Source organism: Gopherus evgoodei, chromosome 5, assembly GCF_007399415.2.
Source record: "Gopherus evgoodei ecotype Sinaloan lineage chromosome 5, rGopEvg1_v1.p, whole genome shotgun sequence".
Taxonomy (NCBI): Eukaryota; Metazoa; Chordata; order Testudines; family Testudinidae; genus Gopherus; species Gopherus evgoodei.
In genome coordinates this window covers 71,358,749-71,380,689 of record NC_044326.1, presented here as the reverse complement: position 1 = coordinate 71,380,689, position 21,941 = coordinate 71,358,749, and the positions used below count along the sequence as shown (strand labels likewise).

The 21,941-nt window shown below is 40.9% G+C and overlaps 1 protein-coding gene across 3 annotated transcripts in view; it reads left to right on the top strand.

Moving 5' to 3' along the window:
* GALNTL6 (polypeptide N-acetylgalactosaminyltransferase like 6) overlaps positions 1–21,941 on the top strand; it is a 964,319-nt gene that overhangs the window by 500,180 nt on the left and 442,198 nt on the right. For all 3 annotated transcript variants that reach the window (XM_030564387.1, XM_030564388.1, XM_030564389.1), the window contains exon 5: positions 15,415–15,581. In XM_030564387.1, coding sequence (XP_030420247.1) covers positions 15,415–15,581 — 167 coding nt within the window. The remainder of the gene's footprint in view (positions 1–15,414; positions 15,582–21,941) is intronic.

Here is a 21,941-nt window from a genome sequence, read left to right as displayed (position 1 = left end):
AGGATTTCCAGACTTTTGGGCCATACCCTGCAATTCTTACTCAGACGAAACTAGAGAGACAAAGTGGGTGAGGTAATATCTCTTATTGGATTAACTTCTGTTCTTGAAAGAGAGAATCTCTGAGTAGCTCGAAAGTTTTTCTTCAGAGTCTGGAAAAGATGCTCAGAGTATCACAGCTAAATACAACATGGGACGTGTTGTTTAGCATAAGTAGTTAACACACACTGTAAGAGACCATTTAAGGTGAAGTGACCAGTTAACATGTCTGCAATCATTGGACAAAAACAGGGTTAGCAGATTCCAGATTATTGTTATAAACTACAAATCCAGTGTCTGTTTTAAGACCGTGATTTTTAAAGTCTAGTAAAATTACAAATTTAACCTCCCAGGCTTCTCTTTTGTGTTGTGTCGGTTTCTTTTGAAGATGAGGACTGAGAGATCAGAGATGGAGTGATCACTTTGTGAAAAGTGTTCACCTATGAATTATAGCGTGTTTTTGTCTTTTATCATTTTTCTGTATGAGTTCATTCAAGCATGTAGTGACTGGCTCCACCAAATGTAATTGTTATTGGGTCATTTAGTACACTGAATGAGGTTCACCACATGTTGTGATGGGCATATGTAAGACCCAAGGATTTTGAAAGGTGTGTTGTAGGGGCAGGCGTTGATCATTGTAGCAGTGGAGATATGTCTGCAGGTTTTTCATCTATTGTTCTGGCAGGGTCAGGTGCCACTTTGAGTTGATATGTCTTGTCAAACTCACTATCAGAAGCAAGCTCTGCAGAACAAGGTTGGGTGTTGTTTGAAGAGGGGAGTTGGAAAAGATTTATTTCAGGATATGGTCCCCTTCAAGTACGGTTTGTAATTGTTTGTTGGTACCTTGTATGGGTTCCAGTGTGGATCAATAGGTGACAAGTAGGAGCATGTAGTTGGAGGGCAGGGTTTCTGTATTGAAACAAGTATTTGAGAGGCTCATTCCATGATGCAGTCTACTTCTCTTGTTTGGTGAAGGTGGTTTTAAGCATCTTAAGGTGTATATCTCATACTTTCTCCTGGAACCATATTCAGTGAATCTGAATGCATAGCTATAGATAAGAGATTCCTTGGTGTGTTTTGTATGATTACTGGTAAGTGACCTTACTAGTAGGTAAGGGTGGTGATCCATTGGTTTCTTGTATATAGTTGTCTGCAGGGTTCAATTGTTGTAGCTGATCATGGTGTCCATGAAGTTGATACTGATGCAGGAGTATTCTAGAGAGAGTTTGATGGAAGGGTGGCAGTCATTGATGTTGTGATGGAAATATCTGAAGGAGTTTAGATAGTCTGTCCAGAGGATGAAAATATCATTGATATATCCCAGGTATATCATTGTGTTTGTTGTGCCTTTATCCAGAAAGTCCTCCACTAGGTGAAGAGATTGGCATTTTGGGGAGTCATCCTAGGGAGCCATGGTTATTCCCATGGTTTGGACAAAGTGTGTGTTGTTGAATATAAAATTGTTATGGGTGAAGATGAAATGGATGAGGCTGGCAATGTGTTTAGGGTGGATATCTGAGTGTTGTCCATTGTCTTGCAAATATTTGTTGCAGCCAGCTATGCCATCATTGTGAGGGATGTTGTTGCAGAGGGAGATGACGTCTATGGTGGGAATGATGGTGTTCTGAGGAAGGTTGTTAATGTTGCAGTTTCTGGAGAAAATCGGTTGTGTTCTGGAATAAGCTGGACGTTTTGTGTAATGAGTGGTTTGAGGATGGTTTCTATGAACCCTGATATTCCTTCAGTAGGAGTACCATAGCCAGATATGATGGGGATGCTTGGGTTCCCTTGTTTGTGTCCCCTTGGAAGCATGTAGAAGATACCTGGGATGGGTTTGTGAGGAATGAGGTTATAGAGTTTCTCTTGGAGTTGTTTGGAAAAATATTTGATGGTATACTTAAATGCCTGAGTGAATTGTGGTGTGGGGCTGTGTTTGAGTTCTTTATAGTAGAAAGTTGTTGATTTGCCTTGTTAACATAGACATCCTGGTTGAGAATTATGATGGCACCCCCTTTGTCTGCTTATTTGATTGCTGTCCTATGGATGGATTTCAGGGACTTCTTTGTCTTGTGACTGCAGTGGTGTTAATTTACCACTTCGCCTTGAATGGTTTCTTACAAAATGTGTGAATTACCTATGCTAATCTGTTCCACTTTGGATTTATCTGTGATACTCTGAGTACCTTTCCCAGACCTGATGAGCGCTGTGTAGCTTGAAAGCTTCTCTTTCAAGAACAGAAGTTCCTCCAATAAAAGATATTACCACCTTGTGTCTCTAATGTCCTGGGACTCACACAGCTATAACTACACTGAAATCAGACAAATCTGACAGTCATTTCAGTTTTCAAGACTGAAGGCCAAATGCTGTCCTCCTTTCTTTCCCTGTCACCCTTTCTGGCTATTCAAGACTTGACTGAGCCCTTGTCTCATAAGACGCTTTTCCCACCATTGCTACCACTGGCATCATTCCATTAGCAGTAACAAGAGTGGGAGTGCGGAGAGCTGACTGCATTCTTATTATTTTTTCATCCAGACCTGCTCTGAGCATGGTTAAAGAACACAGAGATACAGAATGACAGTGCCCTTTCTAAGCTAGAGGGAATTTGCTGCCATGGGTGGAGTGGTAGCAATAGTGAAAGGTTTTAAGGAAGAGTCGAGGGTATTTAATGGGCTCTAAGCAGAGGTTCTATGAAGTTCTCCTCCTCCTATCCTATGTCAACCTACCAACTGTTACAGAGGCCTTGGCCTACCCAGAGAGTCAGGCCTATGGATACCGTGGACACTCTTTTGGTCCACCAACCACAATATAGCTTACATGCTGCTCCAGCATTTGACCTTGAATAAGGACTGCAAGATTCAGCCACTAGTTCATAGTCTATCTGGTGTGCATATATGAAAGAGTGTAAAAGTTAAGGTATAAGCACTCCTAACTTTCACCCATACTGGAGACCGGGGGAAACCTGACTAACCCAACTTAGAAGAAAAAAAAATATTTAAAAGGTGCCTACATTTATACTGCAACTAGGGCTGTAGTTCTCAGCTCATTTAAATGTTCCTGTGCTAGCTTTAAGCTAGACAGCTCTCTAAAAACAGCAGTAATGTTGCAATAGCATGGATTTCAACAGGGATTAGAAATGTGAGTTCATAGCCAGGATCCAGATGGGCTTTACAGGTGGTGCTGAAAACTGTGCTCTCACTGCTATTTTTAATGAGCTAGCTAGATTAAAGATAGCATGGGTACGTCTATATGAACTGTAAATTACATCCCCTGTCTCAATAGAGCCATAGCCTTAGTGTTGTGCTCTTTGGTATTGGTTCATATTTGGCAAGATATCATCCGGTAAAGCCTGTGCAAACAATTATCAAAAGGAAAGATTAGTGCTGGGGAGAAGTTGGGATGGGGGGCAGCAAACATGAGTACAGAATATTTGAGAGCAATTCTAGGCAATGCTGGTTCATAGAGGGTTCATAGAGGGCACTATGAAAGGATTGTGGGCAGAAAGGCATTTTCCTCCCAAACTGGGAGGAATGCAGCACTGTAAACTTAATCCTTCCATGTTGCTATTATATTTCCATAAACTGGCATAATGGTAGATACACTATGCAACCTCTATACAGGCTGTGATGGCCATCAGTTCTGGGTATTCTAGCCCCTTATCCAACCCAACCCAAGCCACCTCTATGTAGCCCTGATCAATCTCCCTTTAAAGTCAATAGGACTATTTTCGTTGATTTCAGTAGGAACTGGATTAAGTCCTATGCTGGCATATATGTGCCTGGTAAACAGTCCACCATATGGTCACTCTCATTACTATTAGTATTCTGCTCAGTTAAAAGTTACCCTGTGCTGATTGAGCTGTTTTTCCTTTTTGAAATGGTTAGTTGTGAAGAACACAATTTTTAGCTATAAGTGTCTTGGATAATTGCTAAACTAAAAGCTTGCTTTTATAAATGCAATGAGAGAAATGCAATTATGCTTATCCAGGAAATGTAACTGTATGCGCACAATCAACAAAATATGGAGCCTGGTTCAATGAGTGTTCCATGTTCACTTTCCTTTGTTTGCAAATTGAAATACTTTCTGTTACTAGAACAGAAAATCAATTTATAAGATGCTTTTATAGAACAGTACAAATGAAAATTCACTTACATTCAGTCCTCTTGCTATGCTACATAAATGTTGATGCATTGTTTTAAAAAAAGAGGCAATATTTGATGCTTACATTCTGGAGAAAAGATCCTTTTTCATTTAAAAAATCTGTTCAATCCGTTTTGGTTTTTTTTCCCCAGAAGATAAGAAATATTTTCTCCATGCCTTGGAATCTTTAAGTAACCATTTTCTCCATTTTATAAAATGTGTTTATTAAATGGTTTGCCTCTAAGTTAAAAAGTTTTCTGTTGGAGGATTAAAGTAATATTAAGGTGTCACTAATACAAACTGATTGGTGTTGAATTGGCAGTTTTGTTACCATGTCTTAGGAACAAATGAGTGAGGCAAAAAGTAGTTACTCAGATCAATTTCTTATTGCTAAAACAACTTGAAAAACCTTGCATATTCACTAGTAGCCATTTAAAGCAATTATCAGTAGTAATAGTTATAAAAGCAACAGTTTCTACTCTATTTAGAATACAAGATAACTATAGCAGCTGTGTGGTAAGTCAGCAACTATTGACTTCTAAATGGATTCTACTGAATGACATTTAAAGAAAAACACAAACTGAACTGAAAATGTTTGTAAATCAGTGTTATAACCTAAAGTAGTAATTGATATTCATAGTAGTCCTCTCAATAAAATAAACATTGACACTTATGTCAAGAGATGATGTAAGAAAACAAACCCATTTGAAATTCTCATGCCTAGAAGTTCTGAGTCCTAACCTACATTTTATTAATTGATTTTTATTGTGACTGGTAATCAGTAATGTCATGTATTTTTACTGGATTTCAATCTGGGGTGAGCAAACAAAAATGCAGAATATTTTGTCCAAGTTGCTGAGATGCCATCCAGAAATAGAGAAAAGTAGTTCTTTGCCTTCTGCTCAGACAACTAAAACAAATGGAAAAGATGAGAACTACTCAGATGTAATCATCCTAAACTTCTGTATGAGTGTTTCTCACATTATTTAATCCCCCTTGAGAAAGAACAAATACCCAACACAGTCTTAAAGTAAGTTGTAGAAGATAAATTATTATTCTACAATAATGATCGGCCTCATACTTAGTTGTTGGATTTGTTTTTGTTTTGTTTTTTTTTAAAGAGAGCGGATTGGTGGCTCAGCTTTTCCATCATAAACAGAATGACATTTGCAACATCACACATTGCCTCTTTTCCCACAACCCTTTAAAAATAAATACTTGGGATAGTTTTATATCTTTCCATAACTAGAAAAGGGAGAAGAGCTAGAGACTCTATGTAGTTCTTTAGGGAGTTCAGTCTATTTTACATGGAAGTGGTGGGCAGCCATATAAAAACATAGGGGACAGAGAGATTCCCAATAACATTCAAAGGTACACTTAGCAAGCTTGTCTCTAAACAACCGGGGGCCCACTGGACAACTGAGATGCTAAAGGAGCACTCAAGGATGAGAAGGCCATTACAGGGAAACTAAATAAATTATTTGCATTCATCTTCATGGCTGAGGATGTGAGGGAGATTCCGTAATCTGAGCCATTCTTTTTAGGTGACAAATCTGAGGAACTGTCCCAGATTGAGGTGTCATTAGAGGAAGTTTGGGAACAAATTGATAAATTAAACAGTAATACATAATGTCACCAGGACCAGATGATATTCACTCAAGAGTTGTGAAGGAATTCAAATGTGAAATTGCTGAACTAACAATGATGGTATATAACTTATCATTTAAATCAGCTTCTGTATCAGATGACTGAGGGATAGCTAATGTGACGCCATTTTTTTAAGTCTCCAGAGGTGATCCTGGCAATTACAGGCCAGTAAGCCTAATGGCAGTATCAGGCAATCTGGTTGAAACTATAGTAAAGAACAGAATTATCAGATGCATAGATGAACATGATTTGTTGGAGAAGAGTCAACATGGTTTTTGTAAAGGTAAATCATGCCTCTCCAAACTACTAGAATTATTTGAGAGGGTCAACAAGGGTGATCCAATGGATACAGTGTACTTAGATTTTTCAGAAAGCCTTTGACACGGTCCCTCACCAAAGGCTCTTCAGTAAATCATGGGATATGAGAGAAAGTCCTCTCATGGATCAGTAGCTGGTTAAAAGATAGGAAACAAAGGGTAGGAATAAATAGTCAGTTTTCAGAATGGAGAAAGGTAAATAGTGCTGTCCCTCAGGAGTCTATATGGGGACCAGTACTATTCAGCATAGTCATAAATTATCCGGAAAAAGGGGTAAACAGTGAGGTGGCAAAATTTGGAGATGATACAAAACTACGCAAGATAGTTAAGTCCAAAGCGAAGAGTTACAAAGGGATCTCACAAAACTGGGTGACTGGGCCAAAAAAAAGGTAGATGAAATTCAGTATCGATAAACGCAAACTAAATGCACAATGGAAAAAATAATCCCAAATATACATATGAAACAATGGAGTCTAAATTAGCTGTTACTACTCAAGAAAGAGATCTTGGAGTCATTGTGGCTAGTTCTCCACTCAATGTGCAGCGACTGTCAAAAAAGCTAACAGAATGTTGGGAATCATTAGAAAGGGATAGATAAGACAGAAAATATTATTTTGCCTCTGTATAAACCAATGGTACGCCCACATCTTGAATACTGTGTGCATATGTGGTCACTCTTCTTAAAAGGGATGTATCAGAATTGGAAAAGGTACAGAAAATAGCAACATAAATGATCAGGGTCTGGAACAGTTTCCACATGAGGAATAAGACTGGGACTTCTCAGCTTGGAAAAGAGATGACTAAAGGGGGGATATGATTGAAGTCTATGAAATCATGACTGGTGTGGAAAAAGTAAATAAGGAAATGTTGTTTACTCTTTCTCATAACACACGAACTAGGGGTCACCAAATGAAATTAAGAGGCAGCAGGTTTAAAACAAACAGAAGGAAGAATTTCTTCACACAACGTACAGTCAACCATTGCGGTTATGGAGTTGTAGAACTCTTAGCCAGGGGATGTTGTGAAGGCCAAGAGTATAACAGAGTTCAAAAATGAACTAGATAAGTTCATGGAGGATAGGTCCATCAATGGCTATTAGCCAAGATGGGCAGGGATGGTGTCATTAGCCTCTGTTTGCCAGAAGCTGGGAATGGGCCACAGGGGATGGATCACTTGATGATTACCTGTTCTGTTCATTCCCTCTGGGGCACCTGGCATGGCCACTACTGGAAGACTGGCTACTGGGCTAAGATGGACCTTTGGTCTGACCCAGTATGGCTATTTTTATATTGACACTAAGTCCAAAGGGAACTTGGATCAAAATATAGCACATATTTCACAAGAGACATTAAACTTACAAAAGCTTTTATGGGTTTAGGAGGCATTTAATTAATTACAGGCTGATGACATAAACTTTGCAATGATAAGCTGGTGCTTCAGTCTTATCTGACGTTCTTTTGTAAAATAGAGCTCCATGTTTTTTCCATGCCCATCCCTAGGAGACCTCTCACCACACCCTAAGCTTTAAAAGCTCCTGAGATTCTACTTAAAACAGACATAAAGGCCTGAGAAAGTCCATTCAACTTTTGTCTCTTTGATGCTAATTCATTGAGAAATTATCTCGTTAAAGCCATACCTAAAGGGCTGTCTAACTGCATTTTTCACTGCTATGACCTGGCTGGCTGACAGTCAGGTCATGTCAAGTCTTATATTATCTGAGGCAGAGCAGAGGCAAAATCTGGATTTTAGGCAAAAGCAGCTGCATGTCCTCAGTCACTTAGTAAATCTGAATGTAAGCAGAAGAGATCATAGGGAGGAACCTTGTTTTGGTTCCTCGGTCTTACAAAACATGTTTCCACAGAAGCGGAGCTCATATTCTCCCATTTCTTTGTGGTTTGACACTGATCTTACTTACAGTGCTTAAGGTGGTGTTCTTTTTTATCTCTTTTATACACCCCTTGAATTACATTTACCATCCGTGAGTGAAACTCCTCTAAAGGGACAATCTGGGCAGCAGTACTTCCCAAATATTTTTTATGAAATAAAATGAGCTCAGGCCCTGCCTTCCTGTGCTCTAGAGACTATTCATATGTGGGTGCACTGAATGAAATACTAGGATAATTAAATATATTAATACACAAAGACGTGCGTGTATCCTGTGATTTACTGGTTATATACCCTTCTGACCTGTACCTTATAGATCAGGGGTCACAACCTGTGGCACGTGTGCCGATTTTGCTTGGCATGTGGCTGCCGGCCTGGGGTTCCGTTCACTCAGCTGGCAGGAGGCTGAGCAGAGCCGGCGGCGGGACCCCAGACCAGCGGCAGGCGCACTCCCCAGCTCCTCCGTCACTGTGCTCGGGTTCTGCAGCTCCTGGGAGTATGAGCCACCAGGGCGCGGGGCCCTGAGCCTGCTGTGGGAGGGGCGGCAGCAGCGGCTCACACTCCCGGGAACTGCAGAGCCTGAGCATGGCAAGGGAGGAGCCGGGGGGGTGCATGGGGACCATCACCCGCATGTATCCACTGGAGGGGCACCAGGCTGCAGCCAGAGCAGGGGCACCTCCCAGCTTCCCCCCTCACTGTGCTCAGGTTCTGCGGCTCCTGGGAGTGTGAGCCGCTCCCCTTCCACTCCCCCCCTCCCGCTGCCTCAGCACTCCACGTGGAGTTTTGCCTCCACGTGGAGCCAGCATCTGACTGGCATGGGCCTGGTACGGGGAGTCCCAGGGGGCAGTCAGGTAGCAGGGGGAGGATTGGATGGGTCGGGAGTTCTGGGAGTCTGTCTGGGAGTGGTGGTGTGGATAAGGGTTGGGGAAGTCAGAGGACAGGTAGGGGGTAGGGACCTAGGGGAGCAGTTACGGTGGGTGGGGGTCTCAGGAGAGGGCTGTCAGGGGACAAGGAGCAGGGACGGGGTTGGGGGTTCTGACGGGGGTAGTTGGGGTGGGAAGTGGGAGGGAGTGGATGAGGGCGGGGCTAGGGCAGGGCTCTCCCCTCTTTTTGATTGTTGAAATATGGTAACCTTTGGCGAGGAGGGAGCTGGGGAGCGCATGAGGGCTGGCCCCTGCATACATCCACTGCAGCCTGCAAGAGCCCCTGGGGGGGGGATGCCAGGCTGCAGCCTGGGCAGGAGGGGTGGGGGGGTCATGGCTGCTCCCCACTAGTGGCACTGCTGCCTTTGCAGGTGTGCTGCCGCCCTGCACCGCACTGGCTCCTCCATGGCTGGGGCTTGCTGCTGCTGCTGCAAGTGGGACGCTCTGGCTCTCTGGTGCCTCCGGAAGGCGGCTCTTTCCTGCTAAGCTGCTGTGGCGGCCCAAGCCCGGCAAAGCCAGTGAGTGGACTCGCGGTGGAGGCCACTGGGATGGGGTGAGGAGGGCTCGTGGGTGGGGCTGTGCACTCTCCAGAGTCGTTCAGGGGCTGGGGGGTGGGGAGTGGGGAACCTGGTCTAGGGAGCAGCCCCTGGGCACAGCTGGCACCTGGGGCTATGAAGGCTCTTTGGAATTTGCCCCTCAATTAATCAATGTGCAAGGGGGGCGCAAGGTGGAGGTTTTGCCTAGGGTGCAAAATATCCTTGCACTGGCCCTGCCCCAGGTGGTGCGTGCACCCCAGGTTAAGAACCACTGCACTAAACTAATAAGATCTGCATTTTAATTTATTTTTAAATGAAGCTTCTTAAACATTTTTAAAAACTTTGTTTATTCTACATACAACAATAGTTTATAGACTTATAGAGAGAGACCTTCTAAAAACGTTAAAATGTATTACTGGCACGTGAAACCTTAAATTATAGTGACTAAATGAAGACTCGGCACACCACTTCTGAAAGGTTGCCAACCTCTGACCTAGATGGATCCTAGTTGCCAGATGCAGCAGTTTCAGGGAAAGTTCATCTTAGGTCAGTCGAATCTTCAGATACCCTAATTGACAAAGTCTGTATTGAGCACATATGAACTGTAATTTTTTTTTTTCAGAAACTCATAACTTGGCCAAATTTGGGTGAATTTTCACAGAGATGGCAAAAGGTACATCCCAGATAGCAAGAAGACCCCTCTGACAAATGTCAAGGCCCTGCTCCAAAGTATGGAGGCATTACAGCTGCCCAATAAAGAAAGCGTAATAATTTTTTAGACTGGGAAAACTTAAATATAGCTGGCCTGGAACTGGATTTTTGTGAGAAATTACATGATTTCATTTTTTTCCTACTCCAAAACAGAACAAAACCAAAAAAAAATATCAAAATGTCTCACAAAACAAAATTCCTCTCCCTCCCCAAAAAATGGTTTCATGATGAGTGAAAGATTTTGGTATTTTGTTTCACTAAAATCAAAACGTTCCCATTCTGACTTATTTTAAATCTATAGAAGACACTGCTGGAAGCAGGGCCAGCTTTAGGCACCACGGGGCCCGATTCGAAGTTGCTGCTGCAGAAGTCCTATCACTGTCTTCAGCGGCAGTTCAATCGCTGCCACGAAGGAAGGACCCTCCACTGAAATGCTGCCTAAGACAGCGGCAACGATTGAGCTGCTGCCACCGACAGTGCCAGGACTTCAGCGGCAGCTCAATCGGCTGCCGGTGCTTTTGTCGGCATTTCATTGGAGGGTCTTTCCTCCATGGCAGCAATTGAGCTGCTGCCAAAGATAGTGGAGGGACTTTGGCGGCAGCGCCTTTGGGACGTTGTGGGGCTCTCTTAGGGGTGCGGGGCCCAATTCTGGGGAATCAGCTGAATTGCCCTAAAGCCGGTCCTGGCTGGAAGGAGGGAGAGGGAACTAGATGGTTCCTGGCAGCGGAATTCCCAGCATGCCCTGAGGGAAGGAGCAAGCCTGGGACCAAGCATCAAGCTGTTTCTCCCTTTGGATCCCTTGGCTCTGGGTGTGGAGGAAGATGGGTGTCTGGGAAAGGGGAGGAGGTGCAACTAGACTTGGGGGGAGATGGGATGCGGGTAACTGTGCTGGGGGGGCGCAGCTGAGCTCTGGGGAGGAGGAAGTTTGGGTGCACTGGCTGGGGGGCTTCTGAAGGTGGCTTTCGGGGAGACGGTTTGTGGGTGATTCTCCCCACCCCAGCTGGGATCTTGGGCAGGGGAGGGGGCAGAGAAACAGGAACTGGGTTCTTTAACTCTGTACTCTGGGGGAATTTGTGTGTGTGTCTGTATTGTTACAGACATACTTGCTGACGGGTATTTTGAAATACCAGAATAATTTAAGATGGCATGATTTATGTAATGTTGTTTTGACAAATAAAATGTGCAGCATTTTAAAATATTGTTTGCAGAATTTTTAATTATTTGGTGTAGCATTTTTAATTTTTTGGCAAAGAATACCCCCGGCAGTAATATCAGTTGGAGGCAGACACCTAGCATGGACAATTTCAGGTCAGATTAGCAAAATTATAAGCAGTTGTAAGCCAGGTCTTAAAATGGGAAGTATTTTGCAACCTTAAGTTCCAGGTCCCACCAAGATACTGGTTAGACCCATACAGTGAAAGAGCCTGGTCTAGATATGTAACTCTGCTTCCCTCTGGACAACAGCTCCCAGGATTCTCACTCATTCACTCAACTTTCTCTCTGCAGAGTGTGGGGCTTGAATGATGAAGTGATATATAGTGGAGTCATCAAAGGAGCACTCATTTGTCCTGAATCTAGTCCTTGTTCAGGAGTGTTTTAGATGCTCTTGTATCCATTTCAAATAAACTCTGGCTCTGCATTTTTATATGCAATTAAAGATTAGGAGGTTCTTTCGTCCTGAAGCTGACACATGATCAATAGGGCAGACCCCTGAAGCAACCTATAGATGTCTGAGGATCAAAAATCTTAAGAGGTAGGAGAGCTTCCTATATGATTTATGCTGGAGGCATGAGACCCAGGAGTAAGCCTCTTGCATCAGGATGTAAATTTTCATAGGTCCACAGAAGCACGTGGAGCTATGACAATTCTTATCAGCTGACGATCTGCCCTGATATCTTCAGATAAGTAGAATTTCAGGTAATTTAACCTTTTAAAAATAACTAGATTATGTAGACATGAAGAAAAGCAAACTGTTAAGGGCTAGAAACTTTAATGAGGGACACTAAACATATGAAACTTCAGATTTTCTCTTTCAAATTAGAAGATAGCACACACTTTTCTAAGAACTCTCTGAATGTAAAGCTTTAAGTACATTTTCCTTATATCATGATCAGTTACCATAACCTCTTATTTTCATGAACAAAAACTGCTAGTGATAGGCCACCTGTCAAGGCTGAATCCCCACTCTGGCACTTCGAGTACAGAAGGTGGGGGCCCACAAGGATTTTAAAAATTTATACTTGCCACTCCAGGCTTCTATTAAATTCCCAAGATTACAGCTTCTCTCTGACCTTGGCTTGGTAAATGCTTCCACCACCCAAATGCAAAAATTCCCCTTGGACCCAGGAAGGAGCACTTGGGAATTCCTCCTTGTGAGGTACCCTCAAGCCCTTTCACACACACGCACCCCTCTGCGGAAGAACTGAGAAAGAAAACAAAGGAAATTAGCTGTTGACCCCAACTATTCAAACAACATCCACAAACCTCTAGGACACCAAAAATCCAATCCTGTTCTTAAAAAAGGTAAATTGTATAAAACACAAAAAAGGAAAAAAAATACATCTGGAACTTAGGCTTTTGCTAGATTTTAAAAGAGCTATTCCAAAAATTAAGCACCCAAAATAGCTTTCTTGGGGGTTCAGCTTTGAGGTTACAAGCAAACAAAAGCATCTGGAGTTACCACAGAGATCCACATGTCAAAATAAGAAATAAACCTGATCGTGTCTATCTAAACATTCCTAATTTACTTACATATTTGGGGAGTTCCAAATAAGTAATTCTAGTTATAATCTTATGATTTCTCATACCTGGCTGCCCTCTGTTCCCCTCTTTTCTGGAAAGACACAACAGACACAAAGGGAAAGCCCTTTTCCCAATTTTAAAAAGTTCTAGCCTTCTCATTGGCTCTTTTGGCCAGGTGCCTACCCCTTTTCTTTTACCTGTGGGCTTGTTAACCCTTTGTAGGTAAAGAAAGCATAGAACAGACACCAAGAGGGATTTTACAGCTAACTGGTTGTCTGGGTGTCCATAAAAGGGAGCTACCCCTGCGTCATTTATCACACCACCTGTTCTGAGGATTAAGCTTCTCAGTGCCACAAGCATGGCATGGATATTTTTATTTATTATTTGTTTTCTTCACAATAGTATCTGTAGCTATAGCAACTACTGCCACTCCATCCCAATTTCTTTCTCCTCCAGTGAAGTTATGGGGGTTTTGCAGAAGGAGTACATGTTTGTTTATATGGCTGTACCTGAGCTAACAGTTAAGAGTGCTTCTCAATGTCACTGATATTTGTTAGGAGAATGTGATAATGAAAGTTGTGTCTCGAATCTGTTCCCAAGACCGTTGGGGTTTTTAATTTGATGTTTTCTGGAAAATATAAGGCTCAAACTAAGTTTCATTATATTGTTCAAAAAACACTAATAGACTCTCTTCTGCATTTATTACTGATTTAAGAATAAGGTTAAACAGAAATCAAAAGGAACAGTCACAAGAGCGACATGCTTGTAAGCTGCATGGCAACTTCAAAAAATACATTTAGTTTGAACTTCTATTATGGTGTATTTCTTTTTTTTAAAAATTGGCAGAGTACCAAAACAATACCACCATAGCTAAACAGCAGAGTAAAAGAGGCCATTAGAGACAAAAAGACATCTTTAAAAAATTGGAAGTCAAATCCTACTGAGGAAAATAGAAAGGCACATAAATTCTGGTAAGTCAAGTATAAAAGTGTAATTAGGCAGGCCAAAAAGAATTTGAAGAGCAACTAACAGAGGGTAAAAACCTACAGCAAAATTTTTGTGAATTACATCAGAAGCAGGAAGCCCGCCAAACAATCTGTGGGGCCACTGGACAATTAAGGTGCTAGCGGAGCACTCAAGGAAAATAAAGCTGTTGCAAAGAATGTATTTAGCTTCTCTGCCTCTCTCTTCACTGCAAAGAATGTGAGGGAGAGTCTCATATTTGAGCTATTCTTTTTAGGTGACAAATCTGAGGAACTTCCCCAGATTGAGGGTTTTAATAGAGGATGTTTTTGGAACAAATTGATTAAATTATACAGTAATAATTCATCAGGACTGGAGGGTATTCACCTAGGAGTTCTGTGTGAGAGGATGAATCAGGCACCATACTTATTCAATCATTGGCTTCTTTGCTGCAATGGATAAGAAGGCATGCCAATTATGATCTGAACATCCCTTAGGGGCTGGGCTGAGGTCATCAAGTCTTTCCCATGGATTACTAAACAGATATTGAATCATAATGACTTTGCATCACTGTTGACTGGAGCTGAATTTGAAACACTGACCTCTAGATAAAAGGCTCTATAGCCCACTAAATGTAGTGTAACTATCCACTCCAGACATTATGTGGTTTGAAAGTTTACCTCAGAATTAATGGGCTTTTAGACATTGTTTCAAAATTATAAGCTTTTAAGTATCTCTTTTATTGGATAGCATTATATAAATGCAGTTGCTGATTAACAGTTCTGAAATACTTTTGCCTTTGCAATTAGCAAAAGATTAGTGTTGATATCTAGAGACACGTTTTTATAACACTTTTTTCATTTAATGACATCCATTGTATTGAATATTTAGATATAGAGCTGGAGTTGTACGTGCATAAGTCTTTGTTTGAATGTATACCATCTAGTAAAATAACTTTTCATTGCCTTTTTGAGAAAAGAACTAATTTTACAAAAATTTTACAATTTTTCTTTGCTTTGGATAATAAAGGGATCATTCAAATTCTTCTTTTCATATGATATTCCAAAAATATTTTGAGTAAATATATCCTTATAAAGAGAAATAGTATTTAGAATGCACATCCTCTACGAGTTACTCAGGAAGAATTCCCACTGAAGCCACATAATCTACTTACAAGTTTACATCAGCATTACACTATTGTACCTTCATTTTTTCTAATTTACAGTGTTATATTTGTAAAATCCTTGCTATTGAGTACTTGAATAAAAAAGGACCTAGTAGTTATTGAATATTAGTTTCATGGCAGGTACTGTGTAGGTAGTTAATGCTACTTAATTAAATATATAATTTAATTAATGATGTGATTGATTATAGAGTTAGACACTGTTTGGATATACAGAGTCATTTCACACCAGAAAATGTGATGGCTGAACAGAGCAAACAGTTGAGTTGTATATACTGAATCCATTCTGCTCTTCTGTGTTCTTATACATCTCCTTTTTTTCCCCCCCTTCTCAGCTGTAAGCACAAGGTATACTTGGAAAAGTTGCCAAATACTAGCATAATTATCCCATTTCATAACGAAGGATGGACTTCACTCTTGAGAACCATATACAGCATTATCAACCGGACTCCAGACATCCTTATAGCTGAAATCATTCTTGTGGATGACTTCAGTGACAGAGGTAAGATCCAATGGTTTAAGATTGTGACTATATAGAAATTAAAGGAGAGGAAAATATAAAGAAACAAAACCTGTTTGACCAGTTGTACCCAGAAAAGATCAGTTTAGTTGTTATAGTTTGCTCATGCATTGAGCACTGCTTGTTTAGTTAGGTTTTCGTGGTTAGCTTGTGTTACTATGGATGAAGGGTGAAATATATATTTATATTAAGAAGAAGAAAAAGGTAAAATCTCTCTCATGCCTTTCCACTAATAAAATGTTTGAATTGGTGCATCTTTCTGAAATGCTGCAAATTAGTAATGTTGAAAACATATTTTTTTTCTGTAGGCTTTATTCTCCCCAGTAAAAACCTATTAACTTTCACCTTTTGGATGTGACTTGACAGATTTCTTAACTTGTGTTTTATTGCATGAGGCAGCTCCATTTAACTGTACAAAATGGCCATACCAAAGAATGACAATATTATAATTTTTTCACATATTAGCATTTTGATTTGAAAGGGAACATTGCTTCAGAACATGAGTTAGTTGAAATTTCTAGAAGTCTGGATACAGTAAAACTAAAAAATCTTTGTTTTGTTTTGTTTTTGTTTTGAAGCCTTAGCCTCTGAACTGCTGCAAGTGTTAGTCATCCTCCATCATTAGTTCTTGAATTCAGTGTCAATAAGTCCCCTTTATTCTGTGTAAAATCCAACAATGGCAGTTTGAGGTTTTGATAAAAAAAAATCAAATAATTATTTGTTTTCAAATTTACTTCATTTTTCTGACCCTAAATCTTGCAAACAACTTTGAATTTTAAAACTATCAGTAAGTACTTGATGAAGATGAACCTTTCTCTGAACTGCAATCCAGCAAGGCTGTTGCTCATCTCCAGATGGATTGATATGTGGTGTAAAGGGTAAACTGCATTCTTGGGTAGTTTTCTAGATAATTAGCTTTTGTCTCAGTATGGAATTTATCAGAGCAAATTTCAGGCCTACAACTGTTATGGCAGGAAGCATTTAGGTGTCTGAGAAAAATGTTTGTGTACCATTGCTGTGACAGAGCGTTTCTCAGCAAGATTTTTATTTGACAATAATACTTGAAGAGTGGAGATGGTGAAACATGAATCTATCTTGGCTTCTCATCACTGTCATCTTTATTGCCATATGGATTTTGATGAACTGTCCTTCTACATATAATGTAGTTTAACTGTAATCATGAAGTAAGCAAGTGCAATGTTGGCTTCTCCCTGCTTGATAGATTCTATATTATGACCAGAATTTTCTGGGACAAGAATCGTAAGGTAGTGTTGCAATTTTTCGACAGGCAAATGATTTTTCCAGTAGTAAACAAGCTGTAAGAAGAAGCTGTATTGTTGTCTGAAAACATACTTGAAGTTAAAAAGAATAATTTTACTTCAAGAGAACACTGTTACTGAGACCATTCTCTCATAAGCACTGGTGACCATATATGTGTTCAGAATATGGTGGTATATTAGTGGTGTTTTATGAAGATTTTACTGACAATAAAAGAAGCTTTTATGATATTAAATATTATTGGTCTAGATGGTTTAAATCTACCTCCCAGTTACTAGAGAGAATCAGTTACAATTAATCAAAGAATCTTGTCTCTATGTTAGCAGTTCTCAGCATGTTGGTTTCTTTCTAGTGAGGGCCTTCTGTCTGCTAAGCAAGACCTATCTTTAGCAGGGTGAAAATATTTTGTATGACTAAATGTCACCACATTTCAACCTTTGAAGTACATTTTCAAACATTGTGCACAGTTTTAACCAAACTGTATGGGAGTCACATAGTTCAAAATTACATTCAGCTTTGAGAAAGTCTTAACCTTGTAGACCAAGACATTTGTTGTTAATACAGGGATAAAGATAAGGCTTCTGAAAGACTGTGTCCCACTGAAAAATGAATACTAGTTTAAAGACATTACTTTCCAAACCACTGTTCCTAACTCAAAGATCATAGAATTTCACAGTTGGAAGGGACCTCAGGAGGTCATCTAGTCCAACCCCCTGCTCAAAGCAGGACTAATCCCAAGCCAGATTTTTTGCCCCAGATCCCTAAATGGCACCCTCAAGAATTGAGCTCACAACTCTGGGTTTAGCAAGCCAATGCTCAAACCGCTGAGCTATCCCTCTCCCCAGATGCTTGACACTAAAATAGTTAAAAAACAAAACAAAACAACAACTTCCAGTGGAAAATGCTGATTCAATAGTATCTAAACATTTAATAGAAGCTTGAATTGCTGTGGGGACTGTCCAGCTCCATAATAGTCCTCCAGGCTTGTGTAGTACAGATGAATTGGTTTGTACTTCTGTTGCAAGATGACTTTTCAGTTCATGGAATGATCCAATCACAGTGATTCATGAAATACCTTATCTGTAATTAGTAAAATCCCTTCTACATCCTGTGCGGGATCTTTGGAAGACCAGGAGAGGAAACAAAGAAGGCACATCTAAAACAGCCTAGGGCTAATTCATCTCTCGGATACAGTGGTATTGAAATCCATGGGAATAGAGAGCAAATTGTTGTACTCTATCAATCCTGTGCTGGAGATGTTTTCACATGTGCTAGTGATGAATGTGTATCCATTAGTGTCATTGGGCTTGTCTACATCACAAAGCTGCAGCGCTGGTGAGGGGGTTACAGCGCTGCAACTTAGGAGGTGTACACATCTGCAGGGCATCACCAGCGCTGCAACTCCCTGTTTGCAGCGCTGGCCGTACTCCCGTTTTGTCTCGGGTGTAGAGGATCCAGCGCTGGTGATCCAGCGCTGGTAATCAAGTGTAGACACTTACCAGCGCTTTTCTTGACCTCCGTGGAATAAGCAGGTATCCCAGCATACCTGAGGAAGCCTCTGGTAATCAAGCAGGTCTCCTTCCCCGGTTTGCTCTCGTGTTCCCCGAACCCCCGAGCAAGCAGGTCTCCTTCCCTGCGGTTTGCTCTCGCGTTCCCCGAATCCCCGAGCAAGCAGGTCTCCTTCCCTGCGGTTTGCAGGGGGGTTCGGGGAACGCGAGAGCAAACCGCGGCGAAGCTGGTCTCCTTCCCCGGTTTGCTCTCGCGTTCCCCGAACCCCCGTGCAAGCAGGTCTCCTTCCCTGCGGTTTGCTCTCGCGTTCCCCGAATCCCCGAGCAAGCAGGTCTCTTTCCCTGCGGTTTGCAGGGGGGTTCGGGGAACACGAGAGCAAACCGTGGCGAAGCTGGTCTCCTTCCCCGGTTTGCTCTCGCGTTCCCCGAACCCCCCTTGAAGCCGCCCAACAGCGCTGCAGTGTGGCCACATCTAACACCACTTGCAGCGCTAGTTGCTGTAAGTGTGGCCACTCTGCAGCGCTGGCCCTATACAGCTGTACTAATACAGCTGTAACAACCAGCGCTGCAAAATTGTAGATGTAGACATACCCATTGTCCTTTTTCCTAATAAGTACCATATTGTAGGTGTCTGATTTATTCTAGTTCCTATTGTTCTGGAGCCAGTTTGTTTAAGTAATGTTACATTTTTGCCATAGTATTCATCTGAAAAGTGTGAATTAGTGCACTCTGCCATTAAAGTTTTTGTATGGTTCAGAATTTATTTAAACTGTACTTATCCCTTCCAAATTATTTTAAAACTGATCATAGGTGTCTAGCATTCCCTCAGATGTCCTTTATTAATCAAACTCTTCTTCAGAACACTATTGAGGAGAGATTACTAAGAGACAGATGAATTAGTTGGAAATACAATTATTTAGAAAGGTGGAGAACACAACTTTTAAGGATTGTAAAAATAGATGAAGGAATGTCAGTTATTTTCCTATTTTATATTTTTACCTAATGTTAACACTGAAGTGCGTATAAAGAGTCTTAGATGACAGACAACAGAAATGTTTCAGTGCATAGCATACCACTGAGCATTTGGCTAGACTATTTATGAAAAGTTATTTGTGTGCCTTGATTTTATTCGCATTTATTCCTTCAGCGTTAGCTATCAATACCAAAACCTTTGGCTTGTTCATGCATAATATTAGCAATAAATTATGACATTTAGGTATTATAAAACTGGAAGATCAACTACAGCTTTTAAATCTTACTATAACCCGAAACTAGAGAGCTGGTATAGAAGAAGGAAGCTAAACAAATGTTATAAAATATGGCCGTGCAATATTTATTTATGAAAAAATTCAGTCTTTGATGACTGTGTGAATGAAAGAAGCTCTCACAATCCGGAGGTAGAAATCTACATTTTGGTATATCTCAGAAGGCACAGTATCTTAATAAGCCTTTTTTCCATATGTTTACTATCACATCTGAAGAAATCAAAGAAAATGTTATTGATGTATTTAGTAGAAATAGTTCTTTTTGCTGGATGTCTTAACAACAGTGGGGTAAAAAAGGGATGTGAAACTTTGTGAGCCATAGAGTTTTATATGATCATAAACAAGAATGCAAAACACTAGTGTGGTGTCAAGGTCACACAGAAATGAGCCTGAGGCTTAAACAACATAAGTAAAAGGCTTTGGGGGAAGGGGGAGAGAAATTCAAAATACAAATCCAAAACTTAAAAAAGAATATATTGTCATTTGACAAGTTCTATAAAAGAGACAAATGTTTTACTTCCATGACATAATTTGTCTGAAAAGACATTGACTTGGGAGCTAATAGTAATATATTACAGCAAGCCCTCTTTTTGCATATAGTGCATGTAAACCTCTTCAAGTTATACATCCAGGACATTTTAAAACAGTCTAGATCAGTGGTGAGCCGCATGCAGCCCATCAGAGTAATCCACTGGTGGGCCTCAAGACATTTTTTTTTACATTGACCGTCCATGCCACTGCCTGCAGCTCCCATTGGCTGGGAATGGTGAACTGCAGCCACTGGGAGCTGCGGGTGGCTGTGCCTGCAGATGGTCAATGTAAACAAACTGTCTCGCAGCCCTCCAGTGGATTACCTTGACGGTCCGTGTGCTGCCCACGGACCACGTGCTGCCCACAGGCCGCAGCTTGTCCTTCGCTGCTATATGCAGTGCTGCTCACCAGTGATAAAAATTGGTACATTTTATAGGTGTAGTTTAGCATTTCAATGGCTCTTCACTGTATTCCCCTGGGGGAATACTTCACACATTATTCATTTGTATAGCTCCATGCCCTATTTGCCAGGGGTTTCCTGGTTTATTTAGTTGTTGGCTGTTTTGTTCAGATTCTAACTTTTCTTGAACAGGGACCATATCTTCCTCAGCGTCTGTAGATAACCCAGAGCACCATCAAAGTTCAGATAATAATATCCAGCTGCAGCTAGTTTGGCCATATAGCACATACATGACTTTATTGCTTCATGCAAGATTGCAAATAGTGATTTGGCAAGGTTGAGGGCTGCCTGTTTTAAAAACAAAGCAGTTGTAATTCAATGTCAGAACTGTATCCTTTTCTCAAGAATAATAAATTCAATCTGTTTTACGGCAGATTAAATCCCATTTATTTTACTTGCAGAAACTTTTTGAGTAGGATGTCACTTGTGACACCAGTTTGTAAATGCATGGCTTCAGATGTTGGGCAAGCATAACTTTTAGTGACTGAATTAAGGTTAGGTTGCATGTTTATCTATCTTGCCACAGGAAGACTTGCAGTAGAAGAAGGAGGTTTTCTGATATTGTGGATGTTAGCTATTCACAATAGGTGTTCTCCTATGTCAAAATACTTAACTTCCCTTTAAAAAAGGAAAGGGTCAGAGAATAAGTAAGGGTGAACTAAGCAATATGTGGAATACCTGAGGCATATTAAAAGTAACAGTAACACTTTTGCCCCACCTCTTTTGTACCTTTGTTTCATTTGCCCAAAAATAATTTGGAGAGGTTTGTTTTTGTTTTCTTTGGTAAGTGCTTTAATAAAGCTTTATTTGCCCAGCAGAGAGGCCAAAATCCTGGCGGCATCTTGTAACATGCTCCAAATGAACTGCTAGCCAAGCGCAGCAAAGGAAAGATTAATATGAATTCTTGGATAAAAGCTGGCACTTCATCTTAATCTTTTGGCCCTTTATTTAATTTAATTTCTGAAATGATTGAAATGGCTGTCTCCTTCTTAGTGAGGGACAACCTATATATAGTGAGCTGTAGCTAGAGCTGACATTTAAGCAATAACTCCTTTTCACACCTGGCACTTATTAATTCTCCATGAGTCTAGTCTAGTTGAGACAGTGCCATGGAGAGCACTGTAATGTCAATAAGAACACTAGTTTGCAACCAGTACAAACATTGGGCCAGATCCTGAAGTACATGAGGGGGAGAAATTTCATACTGATTTCCAAAGAAGATGACTCTGAACCTTTTGCTTTAAAAAAGGCTAGTGCTATTTCTCCCTCTTCCCATGTATAAGTGGGGTGGGGGCGTGCT